This window comes from Rhinatrema bivittatum, chromosome 3, assembly GCF_901001135.1.
Source record: "Rhinatrema bivittatum chromosome 3, aRhiBiv1.1, whole genome shotgun sequence".
Taxonomy (NCBI): domain Eukaryota; kingdom Metazoa; phylum Chordata; class Amphibia; order Gymnophiona; family Rhinatrematidae; genus Rhinatrema; species Rhinatrema bivittatum.
Genome location: NC_042617.1, coordinates 289,646,243 through 289,663,109, shown reverse-complemented (window position 1 = coordinate 289,663,109; position 16,867 = coordinate 289,646,243). Strand labels below are relative to the sequence as shown.

Below are 16,867 nucleotides of genomic sequence, written 5' to 3'. Positions count from 1 at the left end.
CTGCATCCAAGTGAAATATCTAGCTTGATTCGTTAGGGGTAGTAGGGGTAGTAGCCGCCGCAATAAGCAAGCTGCACCCATGCTTATTTGTTTTACCCAGACTATGTTATTAGCACTTATTGGTTGTTTTTCTTCTCCCCTGCCGTTGAAGCAGGGAGCTATGCTGGATATGCGTGACGTATAAGTCTTCTCCCATGCCGTTGAAGCAGAGAGCCATGCTGGATGTGCATCGAAAGTGAAGTATCAGGCACATTTGGTTTGGGGTAGTAACCGCCGTAACAAGCCAGCTACTCCCCGCTTTGTGAGTGCGAACCCTCTTTTCTTCTCCCCTGCCGTTGAAGCAGAGAGCTCTGCTGGATGTGTGAAGTATCAGTTTTTCTTCTCCCCTGCCGTTGAATCAGAGAACTTTGCTGTATATGCATTGAAAGTGAAGTATCAGGCTTATTTGATTTGGGGTAGTAACCGCCGTAACAAGCCAGCTACTCCCCTCTTTGTGAGTGTGAATCCTTTTTTCCACATTTCCTCTTGCTGTTGAAGCTTAGAGCGATGTTGGAGTCACCGTAAGCCTGTGTATGTTTATTTAATAAGGGTATTTAATAATAATAATAATAATAATAAGGGTTTATTTAATAAGGGTATTCCTGATGATTAAGTTTATTTTTAGCAAAAAGAAAAGGATTAGAAGTAATATTGTAAACAATATAAGTTCTTTAACATGTACCTTAGGAATAATATTTCAAAAAAATGTTGTTAACCATAGATAATTAGACAATTAAAAATTGTAAATTCTTTCCAAATTTTGTTTTACAATAGCAGTGCTAAAACAATATTAAGAATTCTATTCTCTTTTTTATAGGAACCTTATGCTGTATGCAACTCCAAGTCAGATAAGTATTACTTTTATTCTTTTGTGTGTTGGTGTTTACTTTACTCTATGTTTAATTTTCAGATTTTTATCATAAGAAATTAAGTCTTTGTGGGTGCTTTTTCTCGTTTCCAAGCTCTTCTAAAAAACAAGAGTCCCTCTTATAGTAAGTAAACTCTTTTTGTCTTTTGTGTTCGCTGTTCACGTTCAGTGTCATCTTCCCCTTTATGTTACTTTTCTATTGAGCTTAATTCGATTCTGCTAGTTTGCCAGTCTGGCCAGACCTAAGGTATGAATTTTGTAGGTGTATACACACACTTATCTGGGATCCAAGCTCAGTCCATTACAATGCAATCTCTGATGCAATATTGTCTGGCAAAGCAACCATCTCCTCCAGGCGATGGGTCCGAAGGTCACTGGCATCTTGTCTGCATCCATCAGCATTCGTCTTCGGGGGGAGGTGGGGGGGTATCTATTATCTAACTATACCAACTCAAAAACAAAGACTACCTCCCTGGCACCGAGTTATCTTCCGAAAGCTAAAGGTCTTTCTGCTTTGGGTGTACGGTGGCTTGGTGAAACTGTTTTATCAAGCTAAAGAAAATAAATGATAATCAGGAAATTCCTGTCTTTAATTTCAGGGGAACAGCAATTACATTTCGCACAAAAAAAAATCCCACTCCCCTCTAATTAGAACAGGCACATTCCTGTTCAGTTTCTTTTACTATTAATTACCCTGTCCCTTCTTTTCTTTACCTTCAGAGTACAGGAGTCTCTCTGGAATCTGTAATTAAAACTTCTTTTTTTCTCTTTCTTTCAAAACTTCCCAAGACACATTAACTCAGTGACCACAGTGTTACTGGTTTCTGTAGCTGTTCCACTCTGGTGCAGGCTGGTTCCACCACACATGCTTTTAAGGCTTGACAGAGCTAACGACCAGCACTTCTGCCTCCAGCAAAAGTCTCCTGCCTTCCTCTCAGTTTCCCACATGGAAAATCTCTTTCTCCCAGAGCAAATCCTTGCACCACTGACATCACTATAAAATAGTGCCACTTTTAAAAATCTTTACTTTCTCTGGTACTGCCACTCTCAGCCTACTTGGTGACAGGGCAGAGGTAAAAGCAACTTTTATTTAATTGTCCTTATATTTTAAAATAACTGAGCTAGACACCCCCCCCCCCCCCCCCAATGCTTTTGAACTGTACAATACACATCCTGGGTGCCTGTAGGAAAACCTGGACTGGATTCCCAGCAGAGGGACTTTCCCTGGCCACATAAACATACAAAATCAGGTTTGGCAAGTGATGGGGCTAGTACAGGCCACGCCAATACTCAATCTGGTCCAAACACTTATTTTAAACTATTTTTCCTGGGGGCTACATGGACTTGATTACCGGGATTCACTTTTCTCTCCAGGACCCTCTCTCATACAGCCCAGCAGCAGAGGCTATCCTAGCATTCCTTCCTGCTGTCCCTGCTGTGCTCTGTGCTTCAATATACATCTATGACTCCCAGGGGGAGGGGGCTGTGCATCCTGTGACTGAAGGGCTATGGGAGCTTGTCATTGCTGCAGGAGCTTGGTAAGTGCCCCTTGCATTTATTTTAACCTATCTTAGTTTTGTTTTACTTTGATTTCCTTTATTTGACTTTTGTGCCTGTTCCTGCAGTACTGATATAACCTGGCCCCTTTAAGAGGGTGCCGGGTGATGACATCATTGTTGCTGGGCTGCTAAAGTGAAACTGAACCGGCATCTCCTTTTGATCTTCCATGATTGCAAGCAGCAGCAGCCCTTCTCTCTTGCCTCAAACAGCTGATACACCAGGGGAGACACAGCACACAAACAAAAGAACAGCATGCTGACTCTACCTAGCCCTGCTTCTGCAACAGCCCAGGTTACTTTTATTTAATTTTTTTAATCTGTTCATACTAAGGCGTATGTCCCTGTATTAGGGTCATACTAGGCAGAATGGACCAGAGGAATGTACCTTTTTTTTTTTTTACAGCACTCCCACTGGAGATTGTTGTAGTATTTCAATCTCGCTTTCTTATTAGTGAGTGACCCCTCATGTTAAAGACAATGTCATCTAGGTGTCAACGTTGCAAATATGTTGAAATGTTCATCTCAGTGTGCAGCAGCAGCCAAGAAAACAAATAGAATGCTAGGGATTATTAGGAAAGGAATGGAGAATAAAGCAGAGAATATCATAATGCCTCTGTATCGCTTCATGGTGCGACCTCATCTTTGAGTGTTGTGTGCAGTTCTGGTCACCACATCTCAAGAAAGATATAGCAGAATTAAAAAAGGTACAGAGAGGGGTGACTAAAATGATAAAGGAGATAGAACAATTTACCTTGGAGAAGAGACAGCTGAGGGGAGATATGATAGAGGTCTATAAAATAATGAGTGGAATGGAATGAGTAAACTTTAATCAGTTGTTTACTCTTTCAAAAATTACAAAGACCAGGGAACACACAATGAAGTTACTAGGTAATACATTTAAAACTAATAAGAGATAATATTTTTTTACTCAAAGCAAATTAAACTCAGGAATTCGTTGCCAAAGGATATGGTGAAAGCTAAAAACATAACATAAGAACATAAGATATGCCATACTGGGTCCAACCAAGTGTCCATCGAGTTCAGTATCCTGTGTCCAACAGTTACAAACCAAGTCACAAATACCTGGCAAGTACCCAAACATTAAAGGAATATATCCCAAGCTACAAATCCTTATTGATTAATAGCAGTTTATGGACTTCTGCTCTAGGAACTTATCCAAACCTTTTTTAAACCCAGCTACACTAACCGTCGAAACCACTTCCTCTGGCAATGAATTCCAGATCTTAATTATGTGTTCAGTAGAAAAGAATTTTCTCTGATTTGTTTTAAATGAGCTACTTGCTAACTTCATGGAGTGCCACCTAGTCCTTGTATTATCTGAAAGATTAAATAACCGATTCACATTTACCATGGCAATTTCTTATGCTCTTATGTTCTTACATACAGGCTTATACTCTGTCACAGGCTCAGTCATTCACACACGCTCATATGCTCTCTCTCTTGCGTGCTCAATCATATGCACATACACACTTGTTCATTCTCTCATGCTCAACTAAACACAAACATAATATGCTCATTCATTCTCTTTCATATACTCAGCCTCACACACCGCTCACTCGCACATTCTCTCTCTCACAAGCTCAATCATACGCACACACACACACAGACTCTCTCTCACAAGCTTATACCCCTCTGTTGCTGCTGTTGCTCCTTGTGACCTTGGGCAAGTCACTTTACCCTCCATTGCCTCAGGTACAAAACTTAGATTGTAAGCCCTTTGAGGATAGGGAAATACCTCCAGTACCTGAATGTAAACCGATGTGATATCTCAGATGAATGTCGGTATATAAAAAAAAAACATGCTCAATGAGACACACACAAGCTCATACCTCTCTCTCACATCCTCACTCATACACTCACACACTCTCATAAATTCTCTCTCTCTCTCATCTAGCCTCCAGGTTTGCTGAAGCATGGGATGGAGGCCAGTGCTTCTTGGCGTTGTATGGGCCACACTGCTGCTGCTCCTTGAGGCCCTGCCAGACGTGCTACTTTCCACTGTCGGGCAGGGAAAGGGAGGAAAAGACCAATGCTTTTTGTGGCCCTGGGCCTGCGCTGCTCTGCACTACCAGGGCAGGGAGGTGAGAGGGGGAAGGAGGCCAATGTTTTTTGCTGCCCTATGGGCAGCACTACTCTTAATTTCCGGGGCGAAACAGAGAGGGGTCAGGAGTGTGGGCCGCACTGTTCTTCATTGGCTCGACAGCAGGAAGAAGGAGGAGATCTATTGTTTTCGAAGCTCCACAGGTCAATTTGCTATTTACTGCCAGGGCAGGGGGAAGGAGGCTGGAGGCCGATAGGTTTTGCACAGTGGCACCCCTAGTGGATGGTGCCTATGGCTAAAGCCACATTGGCTATAGGCTAGCCATGGCTCTGCCCAGGAAGCTACACAATAAGCAGCAGTGGGGGCCAGTAAACCAACATACCAGTATGGCAGAAGCAGTGGGGCTGACAGGCATTCAACCCATAGGTTCTTCAGCACACTCCCTCACAGCCTCCTCATTTGTGCTTGTCCAGAGACAGGCTGCCCCTGTCTCTGGATAAGCAGCTCCAGCACTCTGCTCTGCTTCGTCCAGGGGCTAGGGGAGCCGGAAATAATCTGAGCTGCTACTGGCTCTGCTCCATTTCCATGGGGGAGCCAGAACTGATCTACTCTGCCAGCTCTACTCTTCCTCCTTAGGTCCTAGAAAAAGGGGGGCAGAATGCAGTTGTGAGTCATTCCACCAGAAATTAAGCCCTAAGTAACAGACACAAAAGGGGGTTGAATTAATTCAGTCTAATTTGAAACTTCTGAGCTATAGTGCTGTTCATCAAAGGCCAAGGTTGAAACCTCAACAATTGACACTACTGATCACAAGTTTCAAACGTGTGCTAATTCAGCCTCTTTATTTGTGTCTATTCTTGCAGTGTCTGTTTCAGGATCATCCCATCCCCTCCTGTTCCCTACTGAACAAAAGGAGGGGGAGTTGGATTTGAGAGCAGAATGGCTGTAGTGTTTTCTGTTTTGTCTATTGCAGGTTCTCACGCTCTCCTCTTCTTCCCTGCAGACCGCCTGGTTGGGAGAAGCTGGAGAACAACCAGCCTGCTGCTGTGTCTGTTAAGTCTAAAAAGAACTGGTGGCACTCTGTTCCAGCATGTTACCCCCCCCCACACACACACACAATTTATGCCCTGATTTTCTGACTTCAAGATAATCTCCTCGCAAGAAGAGAAGATCCTCCAAGGAATCATTCGATCTGTGAGCCCTTTAGATCCTAGCCCCGCCAAGATTCATCTGTAACCTGAGCATGACCTAGGCCCCTGGCTAGCCATCATAAATAATGACATCTTGCCCAAGGGTCCCTACCCCTCTCGCTAAGAAAGGCAGTTTCCAAGCCCATCTCGAAGAAGCCAGGCTCTGATCTGGAAATAACTGGCAACAATCAGCCAGTCTCCAGCTACCCTTTTTGTCCAAGCTATTAGAAAAAAGTGGTTCACTTCTAATTCTTTTATTTCCTAGAAGTGGGCAACTTCCTACACCATCTCCATTCCGGCTTCAGTAAAGGCCATGGAATAGAATCGGAACTAATGGTCATCACTAACAGTATCCACCTACATGCAGATCAAGGTGGCAACTCCCTTCCAGTCCTTCTGGATCTTTCTGCTGCCTTTGACACTGTCAACCACCAACTCTTGATTTGGCATCTAAGAGACCTTGGGACTGAAGGCACTGCCCTCCAATGGTTTGAATCATTCCTAACTAACAGAACACAATCTGTCATATGAGTCAACAAACCAGAGATGTCACCTCTGGGATGCCCCAGGCTCAGTCCTCTCACCAGTCCTTTTCAACATTTATATTTACCCAATCTGTAACCTCATTCAATTGTTCAATATTGAATACCATTTTATTTGCTGAAGACAACCAATTCTGTATAAAAATAGGATCAGACCAAACCTCAACCACTGCCAATCTCAATGATTGTTTATGGCAGTAACCCAATGATATAGCAACCACAAATTCAAATTAAACCCTGCCAAATTGGAACTCCTCTGGCTCATTTGTCAAGGTCATACTTTGCAATCTTTACTTTCCTTGACAGGTACCCCCTTGCAACCTAAGGAATCAGTACAAAGCCTTGAGGTTCAACTTCATCAGAATCTCATGATGGAAATTCATCTCTCTAAAGTGGCAAGGACTTCCTTTATGCATTTGCGCCAGATTTGCCAACTGCACAACTAACTTAATAAACACAATCTTATTACCTTGATACATACATTATTCACAAACCGAACCAACTATTCCAGCTCTCTATTTAATGGCATCTCAGTCTGAAGTGCCTCTAACTTATTTATTTATTTGTTTGTTTGTTTATTTATTGATTTAAAATCCTTTATATACCGTCGTTTAGTAATACAACATCACAATGGTTTACATATAGGCACATATATTTGGTTTGGTTATAGATGAATTTACAAAAGTGCCATTACAATGTCGGTACATGCTCATATAAAATAATGTATAAGAAAAGTGGCATGGATCTAGTCCATGTATATGATTACTTATGTACTTGTATTACTTATGTAGAATACAACCAATAGAATCTCGGTAGAGCTAAAGCAAGTGACCACATGACATCAATACTGCACCAGCTGCATTGGCTCACAGTCAAAAGCAGGATACAATTCAAATCCCTGTGCTTCATCTACAAGTGCGAGAATAAACAAGGCTCTGAGTATCTCTCTCAACTTCTTTTCCCCTCCATTCCCATTATAGAACTCCAGTCCTCCCAAATAGTTATTATTTCCTCCCTCCTCTAGCTTTTAGAGTGCCCTATATGACACTCCGCCTTCAGTTGTTGTGCTCCAAAATCTGGAACAAGGGACTGCTGCCTCTATCCCTTGAGCCCATCTTGCCTCACTTTCAAGAAAAAGGCTAAGGCCTGGCTCTTTGACTACACCTTCCCTTACAATCCTTTCATCAGAGACACTCAATCTTTCCAACCTATCTACCTGAACCGTCAAGTAAGGATTATAAATTATACCCCTGGTACTCTCAGTGCTATCCGTTGCAAATCTGATTCAACTGTGATTGTAAGTGATTGACCAATGTACTGTAACTGTTAGTTAAAACTTCTTTTGTGATTTACCATGAAGTCACTCATGGAAAAAAGGCGGAATATCAAATGTCTATAAATAAATAAATATTGAATGCTTCAGGTGTGTAATATGGATGTCACTGCAAAGAAATGTACCAGATGTGACGTTATTTTCATTCGCGATGTGCCTCAGTAAAGTTTACGTTATGTTGGAACAACACATCTGTGTGCAGAATATTTATTGGAAAAAAGAAAAATTAAGGCATCTTATCAATGCCTAGGGCTTTGAAATTAAGTCTTCCCACCCCCATCAGAGAGCCCTCATCAGGGTTGTAAAGAGGAGTCAGGACTTATCCCTAGTATTGAGTGTGACCCACCTTGCTGTGGGACAGACCTGGAGAGGGTAACATAGATTTAGCCATTAGGTGTCACCGCTGAGTTGTAAGACTCACCTATAGCTTTTACACTGCTCTTTCATAAGAGGTTCCTTCAGATTCCTGGCAAGCAGTCTGGCACTGATGTATCCCAATAAGTTCTTGATGCTGTAGCTTTGGACTGGGATATAAGGGATCGAGTGGCACCTTTTCAGGACACTACTGGACTCACGTTTGGAAGTTCTTTAGCAAGAAAGTTATATGTTATGGTGGGGGGGTAGGGGAGAGAGGGCGAGGAGTAGCATGTATGAAGGACTGGTGTGAGCTATTGAATTGATAGGCATGGACAGAATGAATTATTCATAACCTGCATAAGAAGATTGAAATAGTCAGTGCATAGAAATCTGACAGCAGATAAAGACCTGCAGACCCATCCAGACTTTACCCATTCTCCCTTCCTGCTGAAATACTGCACACCTTACCTGATCTCCAGCTTTACCCCCTCGCTTCCCCACCATCGCTAAGGATCTTCCATGCCTGTCCCAGGATGTCTTAAATTCAGTAGTGTTTTTGCCTCTCCTAAGCACTCACCATCCTTTCCGTGAAGAAATATTTCCTTATGTTATTCCTGAGTCTACCCTGCTTTAAGCCCTGTATCATGACCTCTTGTTTTAGAATTTCCTTTTCTTTAAAAAAACCCCCAAACATATGTGCTTCTGATGCATCATTTATATCGCTGAGATTTTTGAAAGACCCTTGATCTGTTTCTTCTTCACTAGGGCATACACATCCACTCCAGTTCCACGGCCAGTGCAGTTGTTTCACCAGCCATTAGGTGTCACTGTAGAGCAGTGTGCCTCTTCCCCTCTCCTGCAGCCCTGCAGATGAACTGGTCTGGCTCCGTCTGTCCAGGTGACATGGAGTCAGTTGGTAAACTTAGTTCAGGACCAAGATGCTTCACTCCTGATCAGTATTTCTGCTTGAGTGTCTGGCCAGTGAGGGGCAGGGAAGGGGAGCTGTCCCTTCCCTCCTTGGCTTTGCCCATATAAAGTGATATGTTTGACACACAACACTGGGAAAAGTACACTCTTGGTCCTTGGAGAGTTGTTGGTATTTGGATTTACTAAGTTTTTTGTTTTTTTTTTAAATGATCAGTGTCAACTAAAATGTGCCTTCTGTCCCAGAAAGTCAGATGCTATATAAACACAACACAGGGAAGGGAACACGGGAGTGAAAAGGACTGAATGTGAAAAAGCTCGGAAAGGGGGGGGAGGGGAGGAGAGACAGAGGAGAAAGATGCAGAACAGAGCGAGAGACAAGAATGAGGAGGGGAAGAAAAAGAAGTGGAGTACAGAGTAGGAGAAAAGTCAGAGGGAAGGAGACGAGAGGGATGCAGAACAGAGGAAGGGAAAGGAAGGGAGAGAAAGATCAGTGAGAGGGCTGGGAGAATGGCCCAAGAATGGAGAGAGAGAGGAAAAGAGCAGGCAAGAGGAACACAAGAGCAAAAAACAGGAGAGAAGAACTGAGAAAGCAAAGGAATGAAAGGAGAGTGGAAGAGAGAGGGAGTGATGAAGGGAGACCTGGGAAGGAGAAGGGAGGAGTGGAAGAGGGTTGTTTTGAATGGTAATTTTCCTGGAATGTGCTCCCTGCTTACAGCTTGCAGACCTTTGGCAGACTGAAATGTGTTTTGTCTTTAGAAGTAAGGGAGGAGGGGAGGACAGGGAGAGGAAAGGGAGAGAGAGGACCCATAAGGATCCAAGCCAGACAGTGGGATGGTCCAAGCAGAGACCACAGGCCCTCCCCTCAGTCACAACTCTTCCCTCATTCTGCCCTTACCGTATTTTACGACTCATAGGCAGCCAAACCTCGGAAAGAATAATAATCGTTTTATTTAGAGAAGGCCGTCATGTGACCTGCAGGCCTTCCAGTGCTTCAGAATATCTGGGGGGATGCTTATTCTGCATGCTGTAGCAAATGTGTCCAAATAAATTGCAGCTGCAGTCCATAGATGCCCTGAGGGTAAAACCAGGACTGGCTCAGCCTGTCCCTGATGACATGGAGCCACCTGATAGCTTACCTGGTAGAAGGTAAACCATATGGTTTATACTACAGGGTTCCCTTCCTCAGAGCGACTTAGGGATTCCAGGGGAATTCTGTGCTCAAAATCAGAACGGGAGAGGGGAGTGGATTCTAAGCTGAGAGACTTTAAAGAAAGCTTCTGGATCCTGCAGAGGGGAAAGGAAATATTTTATACATTAAAGTCTGTATTAATTGGCAGGAAGTTGAAGTCTGGAGCACTTAACTTAAACACTGGAGATCCAGGCTCATTTTCCAAGCGGTGCACTACAGAACAACACAAATCTCCGAGACACTGGAGGAGGAGATTTTACAGATTTACAGTTTTTCCTGGCAGGAAAACGGCCATTGAAATACCCTAACCCTGATGTTAGAGAGGGAGACGCCACAGGCTGGCACTTGTAGAGTTGCGGAGAAGATTGCAGCGACATCTTAAAAGAAAAGGGCTTTTGGCTGGAAATCCAAGCACAGCATCCGAGCTGTGAGCTGTGAAAGATGGTTCCTTTCGGGCCTTTTGGCTATAAGAACCTGCACAATCTGGGGTGGGGTAAATGCCCTGTCACCTGACTCTGTAAGAACACAGGAAGTGCCAGGCCGGGTCAGATCAAGGCCCAGCATCCTGTCTCTGACGGTGGCCAGTCTGGGTCACAAGTGCCTGGCAGATCCCCAGTAGTTGATCTATGTCCCTGTATCACTGGGGGTCATGATGATGTAACAATCATTGCCAAAGCTGGAGGACTAAATATCCTGCTACAATAAATACATAAATTAAATAATCTTAAAAGAGGAAGTGGCATGGTGCAGAATTACTGCTGGGGTAAGGGGGGGGGGTGTTTCTAGATGCAATGGAGCTATGGGTGGAAGTTTTGAAAGTGATGAAAATAGGATGTGATGCAATTTTAGCAAAAATAATTAGCAGTTTGTGTAAAATGCCAGCAAAGCAATGGCACAAAGATGTGTAGATGCCACTCCTGAGCCCCTGGCCCTTCCAACCTGGCACTCCCACAGTTTCTGTAAGTAGAAAACACCGGATGGGCCACTGAACCGCTCCAAAGATCACGTGCACTTATTATTACCCAGATCGCTTCTCAGTAGCTCTTATGTCAGACAGGTTTTACCCAGGAGAATCCACTGGGACATGCAAGTCTTCACGCCTGTCTGACGGGCCATCCAGCTATTCAATCACCCACTGAAATTAGAAAAACAGATGGGCCCGTGCACCTCCTCCAACTTATTAAAGAGCTTTCAGTACACTGCCAGCAAAGAATCAGTCTCCTTATACCGTTAACTGACCAAACCTACACATTTGCTATGGGTATAATGCTTCCCTATAGCTCTGGATTACATAAGAGCCAGTCCTGTTTTTACCTCATTGCATGCATGAAATGTAGTTCTGATTTCCCAAAGAAAAGCAGGAGCTGCAATCACCTTAATCTTTGCTGTGCAGTACATCCCCTTAACATTACTCAGGGGGAAGGGCAGGTTCTGCTGTCAGTCAGCACCGTGGCTGGGATTAAGTGGGGTTTTTTTTTTTTCCCCAGCTGTGAGGCTTGGCAGCAGAACGTGCTGTGTATGTCTGTACATGCGTATACATGTGTAACCCCCCCTCCCTCCAGCCCAGGCGGTGCCCCTGCTTCAGCTCCTACATGAGAAGTTATGGTAAGCCGCACAGAACACAGGGGCTGGCTCTTCTCCACCCGTGGAGGCCAATCAGGGTGAGCGAGGGCAGTTTGGAACTGGGGAGGCGGATTAACTCCAGAGCAGGACCGCTTGCGAAAATTTATATCTGTTTAGTTTGCTTCCACCTCTCCCTGCCCTACAGCAAGCTCTCCATTCTCCCAGCCAGATGCACGAGAGGGGGAGCGTGAGCTAATCTTCTTTCATTTCCTTTTGCTGCTCTGCCTTTGCGAAGACTCGATGGATGTGCTACTTAGTGCAAGCCCTCCCAAAAACTGAAGCGCGGGGGTTCTTGACCAAACAGCAGAAGAGGGACTTTGGGGGCAGGGGTGCGACATCATGAAGGCCCCGCAGCGGACCCCAGCACGCACGGATCAAATGCTTGGTGCCATGGCTGACATCTTGAGTTCCTTTGCTCTGCCGAGCCATCAATGGGTATGTTCTGAGAGATGCGCTGCCTCAGGGAATAGGGGGAGAGAAGGAACCCAGTCGTCACTGGTTTCCAGCGCTAGATCTTCGTATCTAGCAGTTTTAGGGGCTTAAGAATTTGTGTGCATAATAAGGGGGCAGATTCGTCTTTTACAGCTGCTGGTTGATTTCTGATAACTCCTCGTACAAGGGCCTCTAGAACAGGGGTCCTCAGAAAGGGACATAGACAGGTCTGGTTTTCAAGATATTCATAATACAATCTGCATAGATAAGGTCTAAGAACATTGGGTATCCTGAAAGCTAGACCTCGTTAAAGCCCTCTAGACCCAGAGCTGCAAACCCCTGCTCTAGAAATGTCTCTCTACCCAGGAGATCCACAGTGAATATGATGATTTATCCCATGCAAAAGTCTTTGCCGACATCCTGGAAACCCAACTGGCTATGGGGTCACCAGAGCAGATTTGGGAAGCCCTGCTCAAAGACCTCTTCTTGTTTTGACTTTTTGTTACAATGACTTTCTGCCTCTAAGAACATTCAGTCAACGTCCCATCTGTGTTCCATGCTCTGGCAGTTCACTACTATTATAATATTTTTGTACCATGCTAATACTATGTAGGGAGGAAGATTAGTCTAGACTTAGACATCAGGGAGCACTGGACTTTCATTCAGGTGAAGCCCAGTGATGAGTTCAAGACTTCCCCTCTGCTACTGACTCTCTCTGTGTGACCCTGGAGCAAGACACGTTATCTCACTGTGCCTCACTTCTAACCTCCATTCTGCCCCTAATTATCTGCGTAACCTGGGGGGGGAAGGCATCTCCAGGACTCAGGATGAGAGATATGTGCAAACTAAGTCAGTGCATCCCAAGCCAATAGAGCATAGCTCTCCTGGGTAGGAAGGTGCTCTTCTCCACACTCTGGTGCAGCCAGTTGACTTTTCAATGCATTTGATGCATTTGCAAACATTGGAGACCCTGTATATGCTAATTTCTGGCATGCATATTCATTGTGGATCTCCTGAAAACTCAACTGGCTGTGGAGTCAATAGAACAGGTCAGGGAAGCCCTGAACTAGTGCATTTCTTTCTATGGAAATGATCACTGTCATAAGAACTTTGCCCATGGGTGCCAGCCTGCCTGCCTGCTTCTATAAATCTTGTAATTAGAACTATGGTGTTTTGGTCCAAGATGGCTTCTCATACAAAGAATCTTGATACAAGTGTATTGTTTCCTGTTTTCTTCATTCTCTTTTTTTAATAGTGAGGTTGAGTAGCCTTCCATTAGAGAGGTGGTGCAATGGAGCCGGGTGGCATCCTGAGTGATGCTAGCCAGAGACACCACTGGCACCAGCAGAACCTGTTTAATAATCCGTGATTTTATGGAACCTGCCTAGGCTCTCCCCTCCGGGCAGGGAGTAGAAGGGTGTAGTTTGGATTTGAGCAATCAGGCAGGTCAGGGGAGAGGCGTGTGCCTGCTTGGAGGAGGGAGGGGGGGGAGGGACAGAAAGAGAAACTGATAGCAGAAAAGGAAAAACTTGTTTAATGTCTGGCAAAGGCTGGGTCAGAAGGTTTCCGTGAAGCTTACTTTAAAGGGAGACTGCAACAATAGGATAATGTAGGATTACCAGACTGCATACATTATACTATAGTCAGTCACACTTATATACCACCCTTTTTACCCAAGAAGGGACTCGGAGCAGTTTACAGCATAAAATGCCAAAACGGTTTATATAACAAAAAAATAAGATACATCAAATATAATGTACACAAAACCCTAACGCAAACCCCCTCCCTCCCTACTCTCACTAGAAAGAGGACCAGGCTGTATCACATAACTAAAATAAAACACTCCCTCCCAAATATAAAGGGGCACCTAAAGGCTTATGCCCCCGCAGTGCTCTGACATTCCCTCACCCCCCAGGAGTGATATCATTTGGGCTGGGGCTCAGGAGTCCATGCCAGCAGAGAGAGCCGAAGGGTTTCTGCTGCAGGACTGGCCCCGGGTGCCTGAGGATTGGTCACGCTTGCCTCTTTCTGGGCTGCCCACAGTGCTCTGCCTCAAGTGTTGTACCTGGGCCAGGGGTCGGTAACTTCAGTCCTTGAGGGCCACCAACTGTCCAGTTTCTCAAGATAACCCTAATGAATATGCATGAGATAGATATCAGAGGCGGTGCATGCAAATCTAGCTTCTGCATATTGATTAGGATCGTCTTGAGAACCTGACCAGTTGGAGGTCCCTGAGGCCCCAGCGTTGCCCACCCCTGCCCTAGGCGTTGTTAACCCTGGCCATATGCTAGAGGAGTTCTGAGCTCTGCCTGGGAAAATCAGAAACTCAAGTGAGAGAGATCACTGTGCAAGTTGCGTGGGCCAATTGGTTCTAATCTGCCATCATTTAGTGTGCTCCTGTGTTCTGCCTTATTTTATTGCAACAAATGTGATCCTCTGTATATACTAAATAGCATTTCAAATGGATACATCACGCAGTACACTCACAGTGCACCAATAAAAATTACGATGGCCAAGCAAGGTGACCAGAGTGCTCCAGGTCATCCAAGATAATTGAATCAGTCCTGGTTTTGCTTCCTCTGGAACCGTAATTGCAATGTCTCTAAGGAAACCAGGAACTACAATCCCATAGACGTAATGGAAACAAAATCAGGCTTGACTCAGGTCATTATTTGTGAAATTCCTTAAGCAGTGACCCTGCACACCTGGAAATAGCCCATGCAAGCAAGCATCACCAATTTTTTCAGCCAATCACTGAGTCTAACTGGTCCGTTTTTGTAGCGATGTCACAAATGGCTAGATGAACCAATCAGATGCCATTCCATGTGTGAGGTAATTAGTGACACTGTTCCAAATGTAAGGGTGTCACCAAGGTGTCCCTTAATATATGCATCACAGACAGCACCTCGATGAGCTTTCAGGCTTGCAAACCTCCTCCTCCCCATCTTGCCATCTGCACATATACAATTAACTTTTGCAAATTAATATTGTACATTAGTATGAATACATAGTCTACATTTATAGTACCGGATTTATTGTACAATAAAAGGAGAATAGAACTGGATATTTAAAAACAGCACAGTTCTTCTCAAGTGGGGATCATATTATAGTTTCTTATCAAACAGTTCAAATAGGGAAAGACCGCAACAATACTAATTTAAAAAGTCAATCTACATGAAACATTTTTGAAACCATAGGGACCCTTCATACCAGAAACGCATTTAGCACTCTGTGCTTGAACCTTCAGCATAATCATCAGTCCCTCTAGTCTCTTTCACATTTTTTTGTTAATCCAGTTGTAACTTAATTAAAGAATTCATGAACAATAGATTAAGTTGAAATTTGGAAACATATCTTATCTTACAAAGACCCCGACATAGGACCGTGTTTCGAAACATATTTCTGCTTCGGGAGGACTTGCACAGCTTCAAAGGAACTCGCGCAGCTGTTTTCTGAAATAAAGTAGTAAAAGAAAACACACTCAATGGACCATACTTTTTTCTGCAATGCTATTTAAAAAAAAAAAAAAGTGCTGAAACATATACTTCCTGTACACAATTTGCTGTATGTTAAAGGACATCTTACCACTAAGCACAATCTGCTCCTTAGTATGCTAGTCAGCATTAAATTTAATAAATTACAGGTCACCCGTCTCAACTGGGTTTAACTAACAGTTACTAGCTGTCATCTGACTCTTCCAGGCCAATTGGAACACCTTCTTTTTTTTTTTGGAATGGCTTCATTTTACAAAATACCACCTGGGCATCCCAGGCTAGATTATAAAACTGCTATACCATTCAGTCTTGCTATTTAAACCTGCCAGGTGCATAGTTTCACGTGTAAAAATCCAGTACTGTTCCCTGTAATTCAATTTATTGTTCATGAAGTTTTGAATTAAATTACGATTGGATTAATTAACCAAAAAAAAAAGTGGAGAGACTAAGGGACTCATGATTATACAAAAGTTTCAAGTACAGAGTTATTCAAAGTACTAAATGGGTTTCTGGATATGATGGTCCCTATGGTTTCAAAAATGTTTTCATGTATTTTATAGTGACATACACAGCTGTGGTGCCAACCAAAGTAATAATTGAAAGCCTGTCAAAAAAAACAAACCCCAATTCACGTAGCAAACCTGCCATACTAAAATAGGACTAACTCCCAGGACTCACACAACAATAGCCTTACTTAGGAAAAGGCAACACTGTAAATAAATATTACACTGGGCCCTAGAACCCCAATGCACCTCCTACTGAGGAAGCAGAACAAACCAGAATGTGAAGAACTCCTACACAGACACTATCTACTACCAGAATACAGCAACTGGGTCACATGCAGAACACGGACAGACCCTTTCCATATACAGAAGAAGGAACCACAAATTAGAAAGGGAAATGCAGTAAAAACATAAGAAGCCAGTGTTTGGTTGGGGATACATACAGAATCATTGGCTTTGTAAGAACTTGTCTTAGACTATATTCAGAAAGATAGAAAGTATTTACAGTCTGTCTACTCTGGCTGCTTCCTACATTGACTGTTTCTGGTAGATTGCCATCTGATCTAATGCTGGTCTGCTGGAGGACTGCTGTCATAGAGGATGTTCCATTGCTCTGTTCTTTGCAGGTTACTGCTGCATGTTTGCCTACTGCCGGGGAGACTGTCTAGGTAACCTCCCCTTTCTCATATTTGTTTTGGGACAGCATCCCCTTACCCTGCAAACCTACATCACAATTAAACTGTGTCCAA

General features: G+C 43.8%; 1 protein-coding gene and 1 long non-coding RNA gene across 3 annotated transcripts in view; both read left to right on the top strand.

Moving 5' to 3' along the window:
* Positions 1–2,579: 2,579 nt before the first annotated feature.
* Positions 2,580–7,772, top strand: LOC115087560. Its single transcript, XR_003855539.1, has 3 exons — positions 2,580–2,758; positions 4,382–4,568; positions 5,532–7,772. It is a non-coding gene; the product is annotated as an uncharacterized LOC115087560 (long non-coding RNA).
* A 3,982-nt stretch (positions 7,773–11,754) lies between these two features.
* Positions 11,755–16,867, top strand: part of ARHGEF25 (Rho guanine nucleotide exchange factor 25) — a 211,100-nt gene continuing 205,987 nt past the window's right edge. The window contains exon 1 of one of the 2 annotated variants that reach the window (XM_029594923.1): positions 11,755–12,124. In XM_029594923.1, the coding sequence (XP_029450783.1) occupies positions 12,029–12,124 (96 nt within the window). In that variant the 5' untranslated portion in view covers positions 11,755–12,028. The remainder of the gene's footprint in view (positions 12,125–16,867) is intronic. The other variant, XM_029594922.1, reaches the window with a different exon arrangement.